The sequence below is a fragment of the Lissotriton vulgaris genome, chromosome 2_2 (assembly GCF_964263255.1).
Source record: "Lissotriton vulgaris chromosome 2_2, aLisVul1.2, whole genome shotgun sequence".
In the NCBI taxonomy this organism is placed as follows: domain Eukaryota; kingdom Metazoa; phylum Chordata; class Amphibia; order Caudata; family Salamandridae; genus Lissotriton; species Lissotriton vulgaris.
The window spans coordinates 221470427-221491660 of record NC_141688.1 but is presented as its reverse complement, the minus strand read 5'-3'; the positions used below and the strand labels follow the sequence as shown (position 1 = coordinate 221491660).

Genomic DNA, 21234 nt, shown 5'->3' with positions numbered 1-21234 from the left:
TGTGGCCCCTGTGCCGACGAAACTTGAAATACGACTTGCTTTTCTGGTTGCTCCAGATCTGCACCAGCTCCTGTGAAAAGGAGCCCCCACTCTGACCCTCCTGGTTCGAGTGATAAGCAATCTCCCGGTTCCGCGTGGATTGCTTTTGCCAAATGCTGTTTGCTGCAATCTTGAAGCCGACGGTGCTGACGGCAAGAGCCTACGTGGGACAGATCGTGACCCGCTCCTGGACGTCGCAGATGCCCCAGAGCCCACGTGACAGCGGAGAGAAGCCTATCGACAACCACCTGATTGCGCCCGACATTGCCTGGTTCCGTCCTGGTTCCACCCTGGTCACTGCTGAGTGACCCAGACTCTGTCCCCTCTGCTTTCAGGTACTTTTCTACTTCGATCCACCCTTGGATCGCACCGGACACTTCTGCTTCACATCGCCTGCAGCTGCAACAGCTTCAAGCACCAAGAGCCTGCGTGTCAAAACCCGACGCCACTTCGACCCTGTGCACCCACGGCCTGTGGGTGAGGTAACATTGCAACGCCGGTGTTCCCACACTGGTACACACCTCTAGGGTCTGTGTCTAAAGTTTTGTTCCTCTAGGTTCAGCGGAAGTATCTTTTAACTCACTTTAAGTAACTTTTACGCACCATTGACATTGCATTGGTGCGAGCCGCACTTTCCGTGCTGCACCCGTCTCCTGTGGGCTACTCCCGACTTCAGCATTGCTAGTCCTGACTGCTCCCAGCGAATCTCTAGGCCCTAGGCCTAACCACTGTTCGATTGGTGTTCCTTATACCACTTTTTTAGTATATGGTTTAAGTGGCCACCGGCCCTTATCCAAAATTGTGCAACTTTATATGTTTTACTGTGCTTTTGATTTAACGCTTGTGCCCCTTTCCTCATAAAGAGTACTGGGGAGTAATTTAGAAATAAATACATATATTTTTACAATATATACTTGTGTGGTGTCCTTTCATTTGATTACAGGATTGTATGTGGTAAAACAGCTCGCTTAACACGACCTCTTAAGTTAAGCCTTTAAGGCTGCTTAGTCCATGCTACCACTAGGATAGCTTGTCTACAAGGTTGACTTACAACCAGACATCTTTGGGGTTTGTTTGGACTGATACCCAGTGGTTCCAGAATTGGAAACACTACCTAACAGGCCAACTTCTCACAAGGTGTTTTCTATTTGTATCATGCATTTGGTAGAGGCAGGCTGTAAATACCTTCCATTGTATCATGTATTAGGTGGCGGCGGACTGTAGACAATGCATTATTTGTACAACGGATTAGGTGACGAAGCCTGCACATGTGGCACTATTTGTATCATTGATTCAGTAGAGACAGGCTGTAAGGTGTTTTTTATTTGTATCATGCATTTGGTAGAGGCAGGCTGTAAATACCTTCCTTTGTATCATGTATTAGGTGGCGGCTGCTGTAGACATTGTATTATTTGTACAATGGATTAGGTTAAGTAGGCTGCACATATTACAATATTTGCATCACTGATTTGGCAGAGACATGCTAGCTGCTACCTATTTGTATCTTGCATTTGGTAGAGGCAGACTGTAGACAGCGCCCTATTTCTGTCATGGATTCGAGAGAGGCAGTCTTACACACTGTTTGTAGCATGGATTTGAGACAAGCAGGCTGTGGGCACTGCGCTACTTGTAAAATGGATTTGGTGAAGACAGGCATGAAACATTACAATATTTGTAGACTAGATTTGACGCAGACAAGCAGCAAGCTCTGCACTATTTGTATCACACGCAAAATGACGGAGAGTTACACGTTCTTGTGTGTGACAAATTTCCTTGTCGTTTTCCCGCTCAAAAGGATGTCTAAAATCGTTAGGATATTTTAACCAGACCTCAAAAGCAATAAGGGGAGAGGACTTGGAATCGGAAATGGCCCACTACTGACAACATCACAGGAAATGGCTTTGTGTGAACTCTGACCTATGCATTGATGTGCCTGCTTCTAGAGATATGTAGAGTATACAGTGTGCATTAGTGTTGCTTGTGGTTAACAGTTTAAAAGCTGTGTGTGCCTGGCATGTGAGTTCCTTCGTTGTTCTCATTGAGTTAATGTATTGATAACCACTACACTTAGTTCGGATTAATGCATTAATGCTGATACTCGGGCTCTTGTGCACCACTGCCCGCTGCCACACGAACACTGACTCGAGCGGTGTGTAGTAAAACCACAGTTTATATCCCTAACTGTGCCATGTATTGTTGTACCCAGTGCAAACATTTTTTTCAGTACACACACAATGGTGCCATGCTCGTGTGCAGTGTCGAGTACAGGGAACTCTCAACACCGAGCTCTCACTCCGCTGTGTCACACTGAGGGAACTCTCTCTAGTGAGCTCTCACTCCGCTGTGTCACCCTGAGGGAACTCTCTCTAGTGAGCTCTCACTCCGCTGTGTCACACTGAGGGAACTCTCTCTAGCAAGCTCTCACTCCGCTGTGTCACCCTGAGGGAACTCTCTCTAGCGAGCTCTCACTCCGCTGTGTCACCCTGAGGGAACTCTCTCTAGCGAGCTCTCACTCCGCTGTGTCACACTGAGGGAACTCTCTCTAGGGAGCTCTCTCTCCACTATGTCACACTGAGGGCTCTCTCTAGCGAGCTCTCACTCCGCTGTGTCACCCTGAGGGAACTCTCTCTAGCGAGCTCTCACTCCGCTGTGTCACCCTGAGGGAACTCTCTCTAGCGAGCTCTCACTCCGCTGTGTCACACTGAGGGAACTCTCTCTAGGGAGCTCTCTCTCCACTGTGTCACACTGAGGGCTCTCTCTAGCGAGCTGTCACTCTAGTGTGTCAAACTAAGTGAATTCTCTCTAGAGAACTCTCACTCCACCGTATCACACTGAGAGAACTCTCTCTAGTGAGCTCTCATTCCGCTGTGTCACACTGAGGGAACTCTCTCTAGTGAGCTCTCACTCCGCTGTGTCACATTGAGGAAACTCTCTCTAGCGAGCTCTCACTCCGCTGTGTCACCCTGAGGGAACTCTCTCTAGTGAGCTCTCACTCCGCTGTGTCACCCTGAGGGAACTCTCTCTAGCGAGCTCTCACTCCGCTGTGTCACCCTGAGGGAACTCTCTCTAGCGAGCTCTCACTCCGCTTTGTCACACTAAGGGACCTTTCTCTAGCGAGCTCTCACTCCGAGGTGCCACAATGAGGGAACTCTCGAGCGAGTTGGTACTCCAGTGCGCGCTCTCTCTCTCTCTCTCTCTCTCTCTCTCTCTCTCTCTCTCTCTCTCTCGTCGAGTTCTCGTGTGGGGTCTGGGGTTGTCATTTCTCGTGCGGGGTCTGGTGTTGTCAGTTCTCGTGCGGGGTCTGGTGTTGTCAGTTCTCGTGCGGGGTCTGGTGTTGTCAGTTCTCATGTGGGGTCTGGTGTTGTCAGTTCTCGTGCGGGGTCTGGTGCTGTCAGTTCTCGTGCGGGGTCTGGTGTTGTGGGGTCTGGTGTTGTCATTTCTCGTGTGGGGTCTGGGGTTGTCATTTCTCGTGCGGGGTCTGGTGTTGTCAGTTCTCGTGCGGGGTCTGGTGTTGTCAGTTCTCGTGCGGGGTCTGGTGTTGTCAGTTATCATGTGGGGTCTGGTGTTGTCAGTTCTCGTGCGGGGTCTGGTGCTGTCAGTTCTCGTTCGGGGTCTGGTGTTGTGGGGTCTGGTGTTGTCATTTCTCGTGTGGGGTCTGGGGTTGTCATTTCTCGTGCGGGGTCTGGTGTTGTCAGTTCTCGTGCGGGGTCTGGTGTTGTCAGTTCTCATGTGGGGTCTGGTGTTGTCAGTTCTCGTGCGGGGTCTGGTGCTGTCAGTTCTCGTGCGGGGTCTGGTGTTGTGGGGTCTGGTGTTGTCATTTCTCGTGTGGGGTCTGTTGTCAGTTCTCGTGCGGGGTCTGGTGTTGTCAGTTCTCATGCGGGGTCTGGTGTTGTCAGTTCTCATGTGGGGTCTGGTGTTGTCAGTTCTCGTGCGGGGTCTGGTGTTGTCAGTTCTCATGTGGGGTCTGGTGTTGTCAGTTCTCGTGCGGGGTCTGGTGCAGTCAGTTCTCGTACGGGGTCTGGTGCTGTCAGCTGTCGTGCGGGGTCTGGTGTTGTCAGTTGTCGTGTGTGGGGTCTGGTGCTGTCAGTTCTCGTGCGGGGTCTGGTGTTGTGGGGTCTGGTGTTGTCAGTTCTCGTGCGGGGTCTGGTGTTGTCAGTTCTCATGTGGGGTCTGGTGTTGTCATTTCTCGTGTGGGGTCTGTTGTTGTCAGTTCTCATGTGGGGTCTGGTGTTGTCAGTTCTCATGTGGGGTCTGGTGTTGTCAGTTCTCGTGTGGGGTCTGGCGTTGTCAGTTCTCATGTGGGGTCTGGTGTTGTCAGTTCTCGTGCGGGGTCTGGTGCAGTCAGTTCTCGTGTGGGGTCTGGTGTTGTCAGTTCTCATGTGGGGTCTGTTGTTGTCAGTTCTCATGTGGGGTCTAGTGTTGTCAGTTCTCGTGCGGGGTCTGGTGCTGTCAGTTCTCGTGCGGGGTCTGGTGCTGTCAGTTCTCGTGCGGGGTCTGGTGTTGTCAGTTCTCGTGCGGGGTCTGGTGCAGTCAGTTCTCGTGTGGGGTCTGGTGCTGTCAGTTCTCATGTGGGGTCTGGTGTTGTCATTTCTCGTGTGGGGTCTGTTGTTGTCAGTTCTCATGTGGGGTCTGGTGTTGTCAGTTCTCGTGTGGGGTCTGGCGTTGTCAGTTCTCATGTGGGGTCTGGTGTTGTCAGTTCTCGTGCGGGGTCTGGTGTTGTCAGTTCTCATGTGGGGTCTGTTGTTGTCAGTTCTCATGTTGGGTCTGTTGTTGTCAGTTCTCGTGCGGGGTCTGGTGCTGTCAGTTCTCGTGCGGGGTCTGGTGTTGTCAGTTCTCGTGCGGGGTCTGGTGCTGTCAGTTCTCGTGCGGGGTCTGGTGCTGTCAGTTCTCATGTGGGGTCTGGTGTTGTCAGTTCTCGTGCGGGGTCTGGTGCAGTCAGTTCTCGTGCGGGGTCTGGTGCTGTCAGTTCTCGTGCGGGGTCTGGTGTTGTGGGGTCTGGTGTTGTCAGTTCTCGTGTGGGGTCTGGTGTTGTCAGTTCTCATGTGGGGTCTGGTGTTGTCAGTTCTCGTGCGGGGTCTGGTGCAGTCAGTTCTCGTGTGGGGTCTGGTGTTGTCAGTTCTCGTGCGGGGTCTGGTGCTGTCAGTTCTCGTGCGGGGTCTGGTGCTGTCAGTTCTCATGTGGGGTCTGGTGTTGTCAGTTCTCGTGCGGGGTCTGGTGCAGTCAGTTCTCGTGTGGGGTCTGGTGTTGTCAGTTCTCGTGCGGGGTCTGGTGCTGTCAGTTCTCGTGCGGGGTCTGGTGCTGTCAGTTCTCATGTGGGGTCTGGTGTTGTCAGTTCTCGTGCGGGGTCTGGTGCAGTCAGTTCTCGTGCGGGGTCTGGTGCTGTCAGTTCTCGTGCGGGGTCTGGTGTTGTGGGGTCTGGTGTTGTCAGTTCTCGTGTGGGGTCTGGTGTTGTCAGTTCTCATGTGGGGTCTGGTGTTGTCAGTTCTCATGTGGGGTCTGGTGTTGTCAGTTCTCGTGCGGGGTCTGGTGCTGTCAGTTCTCGTGCGGGGTCTGGTGTTGTGGGGTCTGGTGTTGTCAGTTCTCGTGTGGGGTCTGGTGTTGTCAGTTCTCGTGTGGGGTCTGGTGTTGTCAGTTCTCATGTGGGGTCTGGTGCTGTCAGTTCTCGTGCGGGGTCTGGTGTTGTGGGGTCTGGTGTTGTCAGTTCTCGTGTGGGGTCTGGTGTTGTCAGTTCTCATGTGGGGTCTGGTGTTGTCAGTTCTCGTGCGGGGTCTGGTGCTGTCAGTTCTCGTGCGGGGTCTGGTGTTGTGGGGTCTGGTGTTGTCAGTTCTCGTGTGGGGTCTGGTGTTGTCAGTTCTCGTGTGGGGTCTGGTGTTGTCAGTTCTCATGTGGGGTCTGGTGTTGTCAGTTCTCATGTGGGGTCTGGTGTTGTCAGTTCTCGTGCGGGGTCTGGTGCTGTCAGTTCTCGTGCGGGGTCTGGTGTTGTCAGTTCTCGTGTGGGGTCTGGTGTTGTCAGTTCTCGTGTGGGGTCTGGTGTTGTCAGTTCTCATGTGGGGTCTGGTGCTGTCAGTTCTCGTGCGGGGTCTGGTGCAGTCAGTTCTCGTGTGGGGTCTGGTGTTGTCAGTTCTCGTGCGGGGTCTGGTGCTGTCAGTTCTCGTGCGGGGTCTGGTGCTGTCAGTTCTCATGTGGGGTCTGGTGTTGTCAGTTCTCGTGCGGGGTCTGGTGCTGTCAGTTCTCGTGCGGGGTCTGGTGCTGTCAGTTCTCATGTGGGGTCTGGTGTTGTCAGTTCTCGTGCGGGGTCTGGTGCAGTCAGTTCTCGTGTGGGGTCTGGTGTTGTCAGTTCTCGTGCGGGGTCTGGTGCTGTCAGTTCTCGTGCGGGGTCTGGTGCTGTCAGTTCTCATGTGGGGTCTGGTGTTGTCAGTTCTCGTGCGGGGTCTGGTGCAGTCAGTTCTCGTGCGGGGTCTGGTGCTGTCAGTTCTCGTGCGGGGTCTGGTGTTGTGGGGTCTGGTGTTGTCAGTTCTCGTGTGGGGTCTGGTGTTGTCAGTTCTCATGTGGGGTCTGGTGTTGTCAGTTCTCATGTGGGGTCTGGTGTTGTCAGTTCTCGTGCGGGGTCTGGTGCTGTCAGTTCTCGTGCGGGGTCTGGTGTTGTGGGGTCTGGTGTTGTCAGTTCTCGTGTGGGGTCTGGTGTTGTCAGTTCTCGTGTGGGGTCTGGTGTTGTCAGTTCTCATGTGGGGTCTGGTGCTGTCAGTTCTCGTGCGGGGTCTGGTGTTGTGGGGTCTGGTGTTGTCAGTTCTCGTGTGGGGTCTGGTGTTGTCAGTTCTCATGTGGGGTCTGGTGTTGTCAGTTCTCATGTGGGGTCTGGTGTTGTCAGTTCTCGTGCGGGGTCTGGTGCTGTCAGTTCTCGTGCGGGGTCTGGTGTTGTGGGGTCTGGTGTTGTCAGTTCTCGTGTGGGGTCTGGTGTTGTCAGTTCTCGTGTGGGGTCTGGTGTTGTCAGTTCTCATGTGGGGTCTGGTGTTGTCAGTTCTCATGTGGGGTCTGGTGTTGTCAGTTCTCGTGCGGGGTCTGGTGCTGTCAGTTCTCGTGCGGGGTCTGGTGTTGCGGGGTCTGGTGTTGTGGGGTCTGGTGTTGTCAGTTCTCGTGTGGGGTCTGGTGTTGTCAGTTCTCGTGTGGGGTCTGGTGTTGTCAGTTCTCGTGTGGGGTCTGGTGCTGTCAGTTCTCTTGCGGGGTCTGGTGCTGTCAGTTGTCGTGTGTGTGGGGTCTGGCGTGGTCCCTTCTAATGCTCTCTCTCTCTCTCTCTCCCCCGCAGGTGTGCTCTCCCTCCCCGCCTACTTCAGTCCTTACAATGACGGCTCCATGTGCAAGGACGAGCGGGCCGACGCCTACGCCCAGCTGGAGCTGCGCACCCTGGAGCAGGCCCTCCTGGCCACCTGCGTGGGCAGCATCTCCGAGCTGAGTGAGTATGAGGCCGGCGAGCCTCGGGGGGCAATGAAGGGGGGGGGGGGGGGGGGGGGGGGTCTGCAAGCGGGGCAGGAGGAAAAGAAAGGGGGTCTGTGATGGGCGGGCGAGCGGTGAGGACAGGTGGTATGCAGACTCACCTGCGACAGAGGGAGAGCAAAGCTGGCAAAACAGAAATATAAATGGGAGTCTTTCGGCTGGAGCAGCACCAAGGTACTGATGTACTATCAGAAAGAGCGACGCTACAGCACGTGCATGCTCTCCAGTCACGGTCAGTACAAGACACACAGCCCTGAGCCCCGAGGGTGGTCCTGCTCTCCACCGGGTGCTGTGTGCCTGCAAGTAGAAAGGTTTCCCTCCCTCCCCACAGCCATGTCCCTTGGAACACGGGAAAACATATTCTTGTATGGGCTGCTGTCTTATTTCTCACAAAAAACTCCCACCTAAAGTAGGCATGACTCGTGCTCGGATAAACTGCGGCCCCTACGCTCAGGGAGGTGAGAGGGGCCCCATCGACCCACACTGGGCCTGCGTCACAAAGAGCTCGTTTGAAAAGTCAATATGTGCCCCCTGTGGTGTCTTCATCATCTGGAACACACTTCCACTCTTCTGAAACTCAGAAAGAATCCAAGGGGTGCTCCAGAAATGTTTTCATTGCCGTTGGTTCTATTGACTCCTCCAGTGCGAACTTTTACGGATGCAGAACCTCCACCAAGCAGAAAACTCTGCACCCAAAGCTTAATGCAAAACTCTATTTACACATTCGAATGTGTGCTCTCTTCTGGGAAAAGACATGTCCTGATCAAGGTATCCTTACAGTTACACCTAAAATGAATATCCTGCCCCATTCTGCCCTAGACACACTTGCTCCAGCCTCAGACAGAAGTACATTTCCGTGTATTTCTATTGCAGGAGACTTCCTACAAGAGGTATGTGAATATGAAAGAAATGTACACGTTTGTAGGTATTCGCCTACTTTTACAGACTACTTCACCCAAGAACTCCCAAAATGACATCCAGAAACCTAAAATTCAGAGTGTGTCAATTCTACGACACTAGTGTCATTTCTGCGGTTGTCAGTGCTGCTCACACAGAAAATTCCTCCAGTCCTGAGTCAGTGACTTGGGCTCACCAATGGTACTTTGTGGAGTGGTACCTCGGGGTCACATCAAAGTGTGCACCTGAGTTCACCATATGCACAGTAAATGCTTAATGACTCAGACCCATACGTTATATGTTCGTGTATTCCTCCTTAGCAGTTCCATTTACATTTTTCATCGATGCACGAGATCAAATACCTTTCTGTTCTTAGCCGTGCATTGAGATGTTTTATTGTTTCACTGCTCCTTGGTGTTTTCTATCACGACATATGCTGTGAGGTTAGTGGTGCATTGCACAACCCAAAAGTCAAGGTAAAACATGCACAGCAGCACATCTGCATTAGATGAGGTAAAGGACACCCATCAACATCAGCGAGCTCAGGCACCAGCCTAGGTGAGGACTAGGCCGTGCTCCGCATGTGGCCAGGCGCCTCTCTGGGAGTTTGCAACATCACACACACTCCTAAGCAGAACCAGGTGTGCAGTGATGCCGCTGACACCATCTCCGCTAAAACTTGAGGTGTCGTGTCTAACGGCTGGTTTATATCACATGGGTGAAAACACTGGTTCCCTTCTCTAGTTACATGCAGTAGTGCCTCATGCAGGTGTTTTAAATAACCCCTTCATAGGCTGGCATCAAACTATTGTTGCTTTCTTCCCCTGTATGGTTTATGATGGGGAGTGATGTTGTTGGGGTCAAGAAAGAATGATATGTCAAATAAGGTGAAAAAAAGAAGTGCCTTCTTCCTCTTAGATAATAATTATATTGTTTGGTTGGTACATCTTTTTTCCATCACAAGATACAACACACACAGCATCCAAGAGAAAATGGCATACCCAACAAACACCGCACAGAGGAGAATTATACAGCAGCATCACTGTGAGCACAACTGCACTAACAACTAAGAAACCGCACAAACACACACCATTCAAGAGAAAACTGCATACCCAACAAACACCGCACAGAGGAGAATTATACAGCAGCATCACTGTGAGCACAACTGCACTAACAACTAAGAAACCGCACAAACACACACCATTCAAGAGAAAACTGCATACCCACCCAACACAGCACAGAGGCGACTAATACTGTGAGCACAACCGCACAGACCACTGAGAAACGGCACATACACACAGCATCCAAGAGAAAACTACATTCCTACCCAACACAGCACAGAGGCGACTAATACAGTCGCTTCACTGTGAGCACAACAGCACTAACCACTGAGAAACCGCACAAACGCACACCATCCAAGAGAAAACTGCATTCCCAACAAACACCGCACAGAGGCGACTAATACAGTAGTATCACTATGAACACAACAGCACTAACAACTAAGAAACCGCACAAACACACACCATGCAAGAGAAAACTGCATACCCACCCAACACAGCACAGAGGCGACTAATACTGTGAGCACAACCGCACAGACCACTGAGAAACGGCACATACACACAGCATCCAAGAGAAAACTACATTCCTACCCAACACAGCACAGAGGCGACTAATACAGTCGCTTCACTGTGAGCACAACAGCACTAACCACTGAGAAACCGCACAAACGCACACCATCCAAGAGAAAACTGCATTCCCAACAAACACCGCACAGAGGCGACTAATACAGTAGTATCACTATGAACACAACAGCACTAACAACTAAGAAACCGCACAAACACACACCATTCAAGAGAAAACTGCATACCCACCCAACACAGCACAGAGGCGACTAATACTGTGAGCACAACCGCACAGACCACTGAGAAACGGCACATACACACAGCATCCAAGAGAAAACTACATTCCTACCCAACACAGCACAGAGGCGACTAATACAGTCGCTTCACTGTGAGCACAACAGCACTAACCACTGAGAAACCGCACAAACGCACACCATCCAAGAGAAATCTGGGTAGCCACCCTACACAACAGAGATGCACCATGCACTTACATAACATGCGCACAATAACACTAACCAGTAATAAACCACACACACAGTAGCCAAGAGAAAACTGCGAACTCCCGAACACAGTGACAGCACAGATGCACCATTGACTTAGGCATCCCTGCGAGCACTGTAAGAGCTCTATTAAATAGAGGTCCTAACCCCCATCCTAGCCCATGCCAGGCAGAGCAGTAGAGAGAGGTCCAGGCCTCCCTATCTTCAGGTACCACACTCACATGCTATAATCAGGGAACAGGGTATGACCAACAACCTTGGCGAGCTGAAAAGGAGTGGAAACTGCTGTGGACAGACTCAACAAATGCCATAACTGAGAACCATGTGTCTTATTAAGGAATAGATGACTTTACATCACCGCAATAACTGTACAACGCAGGCATTACAACACAAGTCGTTACAACGACTTGCGCTGGAGGGCGCTAGACGAAGGAATAGTATGATTTACTATACCAACTCCAGTCTACGTACAACAGGCAAGGTGTTGGAATGGTAAATCCCACTATTCCTTAGGCCAGAGCGCCCTCCAGCCTCAGTCATTGTAATGACTTGCGTTGTAATACCCGTGTTGTAAAGCTATTGCGGTGTAAACAGCGCAATGTATTGTATTGTATTGTATTGTAATTGCATTTATATAGCGCTTACTACCCCTGACGAGGCGTCAAAGCGCTTTTTCGGCGGGTAGTAGCACGCTACTCCGGGACCCACAGAGGATTAGTTTTGAATTAGTATAGTGAAATATGCAAGTACATTTTAAGTGGTGGATAGGTTAGTCAGTTATTTGGATTTGGATTGATAGCAGAAAGATAGAGTAGGACAAAGGTTAGTATTTATTTATCGCTCGCTTGTTGACGCACGCTATTCAGGGAGCCTATAAAGGATTAGTGGTGAATTAATATGGTGAAATATGAGGTAATTTCAGTCTGTTACTTGGAGTGAGAAGGATAGCGGATGGATAAAAGGGGAAGTAAGATTTGCATTCATATAGCACTTGTTACCCCTGAAGGGTGTTGAAGCGATTTTTTGGCAAGTAGTACGCCACTCCGGAACCCATAAAGGATTAGTGTTGAAAATTAGTATAGTATAAATATGAAGTAATTTGAGTAGTAGATATGTTATTCAGTTATTTGGGCAGTATATTAGTATAGGTGAATATGGAACATGGAATTTGAGAAGTGAACTTGTTAGTCTGTTAATTTTGATAGAAAAAGGATTGTGGAGGGATAAAAGAGTGAAGGATTTTTTTTTTTTTAGGAGAAAAAGGGCAGCATTTCTGGCCCTAGTCCCGACCAGTCTCGAACAGGCCCAAACAGGCAACTACCCTTGTCCTCTCCACCCTTAGGGCGTCTCAGCCCGGGCGTCGAGGCTAAGCCTGGCCCTTTTTGTAGCCCTAGTAATCAGGTGAACCCTTCAGCCAATAGGAACCCTAGCCCTAACACTATCCAATCACAACACTAGCCCTAACATCTAGAACCAATAGGAGACCAGGAGCTTGCAGCCAATCTTAACCCGAGTCCAAGCACCCAATCAGTTAAAAAACCCTGATCTCGACATCCAATAAAGGATTTAGTCCTACCCCTAGTCCCAACCCAAGTCCAAGCAGCCAATGGTACAGGTAGCCCTAGTCCCTACTTCCGATAGAAAGCCTAACCCTACTCTTAGTCCCACAACTGGTCCAACTACCAATCACACCAGAAGCACTAAATAGCTACTTCCAATTAAAGGACTAACCCTAGCCCTAGTCCCACCCTACTCCCAACAACCAATAACATAGGAAGCCCTAGTCCCTACTTCGTATAGAAATCCGAACCCTAGCCCTAGTCCCAACCCTGCAATGATTGAATCACAGACCGAGAAACCAATCAGAACCCTCAAATACCCAACCAATGAGGACATTAACGCTAACCCAATAGGAACACCAGATACAACCACCAATCAGTGTACACATGTGCCAACCATCAGCACACCATATAAGGTCCCAGTAACCTCAGACAAGGTTTGCTGGCCAGGGAGTTGGAAGCTGCTTGCTCCTGTTCAGAATCTCCTAGGAGACAACCAGGCTCAATCCACAACTTTGGACTTCAGCAGGTAAAGGCTTCACTAACTCAAAATCTAACAATACTGTTTGAATAAAGCTTTACTCCCCCTGCTGGCCAAAAAACGAAGTGCACAGGCCCCAGAAAATACAGTTTCAACAGCTCACAGAAGCACCCTCTGATGTAGAAAATCCCTGATGCTGTAGTGAAACAGACTAATCAAACTCCAGTCTGTGATAGAATCCTTGATTACATACCAATATGTACCACACAGATGACTCTACCATAACCCAAACTTTGACTGTGATTGGCTACTCTATTCAGAGAGCTCATATAGTGTGTAGTGTCCTGTGGAAGTGATTTACTATTCCCAACAGACTCCGGAAGGATAGATCTTGGGTGGTCATCACTGGCTTGACCTCTGCGATGCTGGCACTGGACACCAGTGTACCATAGAAGCACTGCTGTCCATGGATACCCCCTGTCCTTGCTCTGTTGTTGCAGGTCTGCCACGTGAGTCATACTCTACCTGATAGATCTCTCGTATTACACCAGACATAAGGACGTGCATTACAAAGTGATGTGCTGTGGTTCTACCCTGGGTTGAATGCACCACAGATGATCGCTGCTCTGTTACTGCAGGTTTACTATTTCAGCAAATTGAGTCGATATGTGCTACAGCGTATGCCTTTCTTATTACATAAGCAAAACACAGAAGGGTTGAGGTCAACCACTGCACCTGTTAATATAAGGGGCTTAGTAATCTAATGATGGTGCTCAAGAAACCATGAAGTACAACCCTATTTACTCCCAAAGGCCCAAAACATAAATGCAAAAATTTTTGGAATCAGCCCTTCATCAAGAAATAACATAACTTTTCTTTCACGTTGAGTCAGTCCAAAAAAGTAACATAAGAAGCAGGTCCAGTATCCACTGATGAAATATAGCATGTTGAACAATTATAAGATGTCACTCTTAATGAGATACAGTGCAACATGAGACATAAATTGAGTTTCTTTCATTGCTGTCATATTCATAGCAAACTGGTTTTAACGAGTGAAGGCATGGTGGCCAGAAGCAAGAACAGCGTCCGTATTCAAACAGAATACGGACGCTGTATCTCATTAAGAGTGACATCTTATAATTGTTCAACACGCAATATTTTTTGAGCCCTGAAGAAGTCTCGATCAAGAGACGAAACGCGTTGGCTAAAAGAGAATCACTTGTGTATTTGGATTTTATTGTTGGGATCAACTAATAAAGAATTTATTCCGATCATCAGTGGATTCTGGACCTGCTACTTATGTTACTTTTTTGGACTAACTCAACGTGAAAGAAATGTTATGTTATTTCTTGATGAAGTGCTGATTCCAATAATTTTTGCGCCTTTCTTATTACAGTACTCACGATGATGGGTGTTACATTGCTTCAATCTCCTGGCATGTTTTGTCCTGGGGTGAGTGTCCCACAGGTGCCCCGTGGTCCAGGGGTATACTTTGTGGTTGCTCTGTTGCTGTAGTTGTAATATATTCAGCAAAATGAGTAGCTGTCAAGGGCTGTATTGTAGATCTTCCTTATTACAGCTTTCAGACTGACGGGTGTTACGTAATTTTAGTTCTTAGCCTTGTCAGTGGTAGTCACTAATGCTATGCCCAAAAATCCACCTCGACAAGATTAGGAAGTGTATTGTTAAACCCTTCCACTGTGAGATCGGTTAATTCCAACAATATTTGCAGCAGTGTAGGAAAAAATGTGCTCTATTATTATTAATAATAACAATAATAGTAATAAGAACAATAACAAAAACGATAATAATTATCTAATCATTATTACATATATATATATATACACACATACACACACATATATATCCGAAGGAGTCTGCAGTTCCAATATGAACAGAGTAGCGTCACACTAAATTCCTGTACACTGGTTTATTTAGTTCAAAAGAATATGACGAGTTTCGGCTACCTGATACCGTTTGTCCAGTTAGAGTAGAGCACCCATAAATCAGAAAGATAAACATTTTAGGTTCATAGACATAGAGAACATTTTCGACGACATGCCGACAGCCTCGTGATGAAAATACATTATCAAATTCAGTCACTTTTGAAGAAAAAAAGCACCACCAGGCATCAAAATACAAAATAAAATAAATAATAAAGGGGAAATGAATACCAGAATGGTATGACATTATATAAAGAAAATACTTTGCCGCCATGTGATACTGCAAAGACAATGATTGTAACTGAAATAGATATGCACGATCTATGGTATACATTGTAATCATACGAGGACGGGGGCTTTCAGCCATCCCTTTTCAACCATAGGTCTGTTATTGTCTCATTCACATTTTAATTCCGCCAACTACAATATACAGTGCCAGCTTTCTGCTTTGTTTACAGGCAGCACAGCCACACACAATGTAGTCACCTTCAGTGCCAGGGATTACTATAGCAACATGTGCTTTTGGTGACCCCAAAAATGTAGGTGTTAGCTCCTTGGTTTTGTATTGCTTTACAAAAAGCAAGAATCAACAATTCCAGTGTTGATACATGCAGGCAGTAAGATCTAGACCTACTGGCATTACCAATGTTTGTTTAAGTTTAGAAAGCTTTATTAAGTAGGAAATATAGAGTAAAACATCATTATAAAAATAAATGGCAATGAAAAGAGATAGCAATATTAAAATGTAACAATATGCAATGCAATCCCCAAAAGCGATATAAAAACTGTACCAAGGAATAAAGCGTTTAAAGGTGTTTTGTTTTGTGGAAGGGAGAGGAGAAAGAGAAAGAAAGAGCGAGGAGGAGAGGAAGAAAAGGAAGGGAAAGTAGAATACAAAATCAATACTTGAAATTGCTATAAGAAAATAAAAATGAAATGAAAAAATAAACGTCATTGAAAGAGAAGGGAATAAAGAGGTAAAAATTCAGGGAACATGTCTGGAAAGAAACCAATGTTTGTTTTATTAATATACTTGGTTACAGAGATACACTAGGGCTTTGCAAACCTCTTTATATGTCCTCGTAAATGACACAAACAAAACCCAATCTATTGGCTCTCTACACATTTCCTGTCTACCTTCCATGCTTTCATCCAACATACCTGTATTCTCTCTTTCGCGCGCGTGTTTCTTTTATTCATAGTTAGGCTAATATATTGTCAGTCTCAGTAGAGAGGCCAAACACCGAAAGGCCATGCAGTTCACAGTCTCCACGGCTTTCAAGCAAAATGCATCAACATCACTTTAAACCATATGCTTATAGAAATGTTAAAAACAGACACATTAAAAGTTCCTTTCTGAGCATGTTCTGGGGTCCCATAAAAGCACCCGTTGCACGTGTGCCTTTCATTTCACAGTGAAACACAAATTACTAAAACATAACTAGAATAAGTGTATTTATATCAGTCAAGGTTCGTGCTCGAGTATTTTTAAAAGAAATTGTCATTTGTAACTGTCCCAGTATTTACAGCTCTATATGAAATATTGCATTGGTGTGCTGTTACTCACAGTTGGCCATACAACTCTTCTCTGCATGCCTGGGCTTGTTAAGGCTGGTGAAAATAAAAGCATTACCATGTGTGAAATTGTATCACTCTTACAAAGAGGCCAGGCCTCGTGGCTGAGTGGACTATTACATCCCCTCCCCGAATCTGTGTTTGAATCCTAGTGAGTCTATTCACCCTTTCATCCTTCAAAGGTTGGTTAACAGTAAACATATATAATTTGCTGGCTTTACCAATGCACACATTTATGTTACGTCAACAAAAGCAATAATTGACCTGCTTTAAATGTATACATTTTATTAATTTAAAACTGCTCAATTTAAAGTATCTTTTAATGATTAAATTGATCTAAAGTCACTTACCAGAGTTTAGTACCGGGTTAGTGTAATATTCTAACTCCAGACCTCCCATATCTGGTGCAAGTTTTTGGCAGTCGGGTAGGTGAATGTTTACATGTTGGATAGGCTATGGTTTCTCAAGCTACCTACTCAGCACAGCTGGGTCAGTCTCCATTTGTATCGATGTTGTCACATTGCTATTAAATATCACTTGATCTCTTTGGTGTCCTGAGACTGAGGGCTGATCTCAGCTACTGCACAAATGCACCAAAAAGTAGAAAAGCAAGTGTGCCAATGTCTACCGCAGCGATAGGCTGCAACGAGCTGCTTGCTCTTGGGCACAATCATTTATTAAAGTCAGGGTTTCCTAAAGCGCCACAAGGCTGCATTGGAGCGCTAGGTTGTGAAGTTTTTGACACACAACACAAAAAGGCTGCAAGAGTCGTCTGAATGAATGCGAACGGCTGATCCCCTCTGACACTGTGCCAGGTACCTACCATCTTCAAGAAACAGGCATTGGCAAAATCAACCCGATTTGCTAACATTTTTGTTTCAATCGCATCCTTATCAGTGGCTAAGCAAAGACTGCCATAGGACCTATTGCAGACAAAAAATAGGCTTCCCTATCCTGCTTAAAAACAGAAAACTGATGTAAGGAATGTGTGGTTTCCCCCTCTGACCTTGGTGCCACTGCAACTGCTGCACTAGCAATAGCTACACCCTAGATCCTTAAGGTTCATTCTGCACTCCTGCTGACCCACAAGTTTGTGCTCAGGCCTAAGTAAGCTAACCTTTTTAAGGTCCAAGAAAAACCTCAACCCAAACAAAATGACGCACTTGATCGCACATCTGGGAGTTTCCTGGGCCTTGAATCTGTCCGCACTGTAAAATTATGGAAACCCACAATACCACTCTGGTTAGTGCTTACGACACATTGGCTCCCTTACAAAGACATATGACCAGAGGACCAAACTCTCCGCAGTTCAATTCAGAAGAAAAGCCTTGAAAATCAACAGGAAAGGAAAAGCCACAGAGAGGACAACCACAACTGGGCAAGAGCAACGCAGTTAGAAACAAGCATTTACAATGCAATGGTCTCGGCATCATTAAAGGTAGAGCTATTGGCATTGCTCATGACATTTTTTTTTAAAATCATAAATAAATGGCATTGTCATTTACATTGCCAATAGCTTAATCGTTAAATAAATGGCATTGTCATTTACAATGCCAATAGCTTAATCGCTCGCAAATGCATGACCTATTGTATTTACACCCACACAGAGCCTCACACACAAAGCCACCCACACACACATACAGAGCCAACCACACAGAGCCACTCACACAGTCATTCACATAGAGCTCCCTACACAGAGCTACCCTCACACAGACAGAGCTACCCTCACACAGACAGAGCCACCCACACATAGAGCCACCTACAAAAAAAGCTATCCACACAGAGCCACACACACACACAGAGCCACAGAGAGCCCCACACACACAGAGCCCCACACACACAGAGCCCCACACACCCAGAGCCCCACACACCCAGAGCCCCACACACCCAGAGCCCCACACACCCACACACCCAGAGCCCCCCACACACACACCCAGAGCCCCACACACACCCAGAGCCCCACACACACCCAGAGCCACAGAGCCACATATCCACACAGAGCCACATACACACACAGGAGAGGAAGCACAGCGAGGGGGCAGGGGAGCAAGCACAGCGAGGGGGCAGGGGAGCAAGCACAGCCAGGGGGCAGGGGAGCAAGCACAGCCAGGGGGCAGGGGAGCAAGCACAGCCAGGGGGCAGGGGAGCAAGCACAGCCAGGGGGCAGGGGAGCAAGCACAGCCAGGGGTCGTAACGCAGCATAAGCCCTAACTATCATTATACCACCTTATCAAAAGAAAAAGTCAACAGGAGGGGGGTGAGGAGCTCACGCACACAAAAGCAACGAGGGGTGGGTGGAGGAGCTCACGCACGCAGAAGCCACGAGGGGGGTGAGGAGCTCACGCACGCAGAAGCCACGAGGGGGAGGGCGGTGATGAGCTTACGCACACAAGCAACGAGGGGGAGGGGGAGGGGGTGAGGAGCTCACCCACACAAGCAACAAGGAGGGAGAGGGGGTTGAGGAGCTCACGCACGCAGAAGCCACGAGGGGGGTGAGGAGCTCACGCACACAAGCAACGAGGAAAGGGGGAGGGGGTGAGGAGCTCACGCACACAAGCAAAGAGGAGGGGAGGGGGGTGAGGAGCTCATGCACAAAAGCAACGAAGGCGGAGGGGGAGGGGGGAGGAGCTCACGCACACACAAGCAACGAGGGGGGGGGAGTGGGGTGAGGAGCTCACGCACGCAGAAGCCACTTAAATGCAGCACTTATAGTTTCTTATTCATCCAGAAGATGATTTTCATCTAAATGCTTAATATATGCCTTTCACTCTGAAGTTATGATAAAGGCCCAAATGCTGTTATGACAATACCAGCCCAGTGTGCTGAGCAATAATTTTCACTGCATGTCCCTGAGAGGTGCACCTCTATGGCACAAAACATGTCATCGTTTAGCAACAGCCCTTACTAAGAGGCCTATAATTGTAGGAGCATGACCCTGCTCACTTTTGTGTGCCGATTTGAAGTGCGCAGTCAGAGAGCTTATGTTGCTGCACAAGACTTCAGATTCCAGTGTTCCCAATCTGTCACCTTTCAGGCACACCAAGAGTAAATGCAGCATATGAGCCTTGAGGGGAATCGTTAAACCTGCGCACTAAACAATCCCCCACATCCCCACCCACAAAGGCATCTGGGAGAGTTTGCAGTCAAACGCCTGCCTGGGTAATCAATGTAATAGCCTCTTATAGTTGGCTAACAATAAACATCTCTTATTCAGCATCAAGATGCCCCTTCGGGGCTGAACGTGTAATTTACAAATGCACATGTTATATTATGATCAGGTAAGTCGCTTAAATCATGCGCTATTTGCCCTGGCCTAACCTGCAGTAATTACCACTGCCCATAACTCATAATCAATGGCTCAGATGACTGAAAGCTAGAAGTAATTTTCTAGGGTGTCAAGCTTATGCCACCAGCTTTACATTCAGCTCTTGGAAACATCTGCACACTTAACTCAGCAAACTTCCCAGCATTCGAATTTGTGACCTGTAGGTTACACCCGTATCTCTGCAACAACCCACTGAGCAACCTTCAAGGATTCAAACCTGTACCCAGCAGATTGAACAGAGCACACTGCAGCAAAGCTATTTTACTATGATTGAAAGCTGTCACCTGCTGAATAAACAACTACTGCAAGTGTCCTAACCCTCTCAGCTATATTACCACCTGATGTATTGGGCCTTCAGATATAACCATTAAGACACCTCTGGGGATTAGCGTTCCTACTGCCAATTCCCCAATGGAAATATGTCTTGCTACAACCATTGTATCAACATAACACCAGAACTAGCCTCCAGTATACATCTGCATTTCAATTCTTTGTCTGATAATCACATGCAGCTTCTTAACAAGTGGTAGGTACGTACATGTTATCTCTTATGCACTTACCACATCCTTACAGAAGGTTAAAGTGATGCAGATTTCTCTCCAGAAACGGATTTTAACTAAGTACTTCATTAGCTTCCCCATTTATATTTCAAACAAGTTATAAACATATCCATTATCAACAATTTAAAAAAGCGAAATATTCGTTCCTGGCATACTGCCAATATATCTAGACGATGCGAAGGTCACTGCTTTCAACTCATGGTGAAGCCAGCACAGAGCTTTTCATCCTTCTCAGGCTCATAAAATGAACGCCACTGAGGGGCGCATGCACACGTATTAATGGATGTTGCTAATTCATATGGGCCGTGCTTAAGCTTCGGTATCAAAAGGTGGGAATCAAACAGTGGAATTCTCACAATTGCAATGCATTGTTCTACTTGGATTTTCCATGTGCTATATATTATGCATTGAGGTACGGATGTCAAGAAGAAACGTGCGACACAAAGTGTGGCATTCCTCAAGAAATTCAGCAGCGTTCTCTTCTTTTTGCATAGAATTCAGACAGCCATAATCATCTTGGTAAACATGTTAAATCAATCCTCGAGTTGCATTGTGGTGTTATCCCCAGTTATTCCTTCCTTGGCTAGCTAAACTTCCGCAGACCTCTGGAGAAGGCGCATTACCCCTGTGAGCTATCTCGGGGTCGCAGTGGTGATACTGCTGCCACGCTGCGGCAGGACAGTCTGGCGCACTTCCGGTTCCGGGAGGTGGATAACATCTTCACCCCCGAATGGCTTCATTTACAACAACAAGGAAAGGACAAACCCCAAACACACCTGCGGCGCGCCTTACCTGTGACGTCAGTCTGTGCTTGTTTGGCGCTCTGGTCACAGGTTCGCTTCCTAACAGGGCAAACTAAACTTTCATCCTTCTGAGGTCTACGGTCAAGGGTATCAGTCTCTGCTTTTAAGGCGGTCTGCGACTTCTTAACACCCCTTAGTGCACTGTGGGTGTCAACACCCCTCAGGTATTGATGCAAATGTCTACTACAGAACACCGTACAATACCGCGCACCTTGGTACAATAGCAGACCACACAATAAAATACAATTGAGTACTGTGCAACACAACACCCTCACCAAAAACTCCGAGTAGAACTAAACAAATCTGTCTGGGACAGCACAACACCATACAATAACATGCTCTGAGTACAGTACCTTGTCAGTACAATGCAGTGCAGGGCAGTACAACACCACACAATATCATACTTTGAGCACAGCACAACACCATACAATAACATACC

The 21234-nt window shown here is 47.8% G+C and overlaps 1 protein-coding gene across 1 annotated transcript in view; it reads left to right on the top strand.

Annotated features, from left to right (window-relative positions):
- The window catches only part of ABTB2 (ankyrin repeat and BTB domain containing 2), a 485106-nt gene that overhangs the window by 280474 nt on the left and 183398 nt on the right, over positions 1 to 21234 (top strand). Inside the window, exon 2 of the mRNA XM_086959586.1 lies at positions 7343 to 7489. Within this exon, the coding sequence (XP_086815712.1) occupies positions 7343 to 7489 (147 nt within the window). The remainder of the gene's footprint in view (positions 1 to 7342; positions 7490 to 21234) is intronic.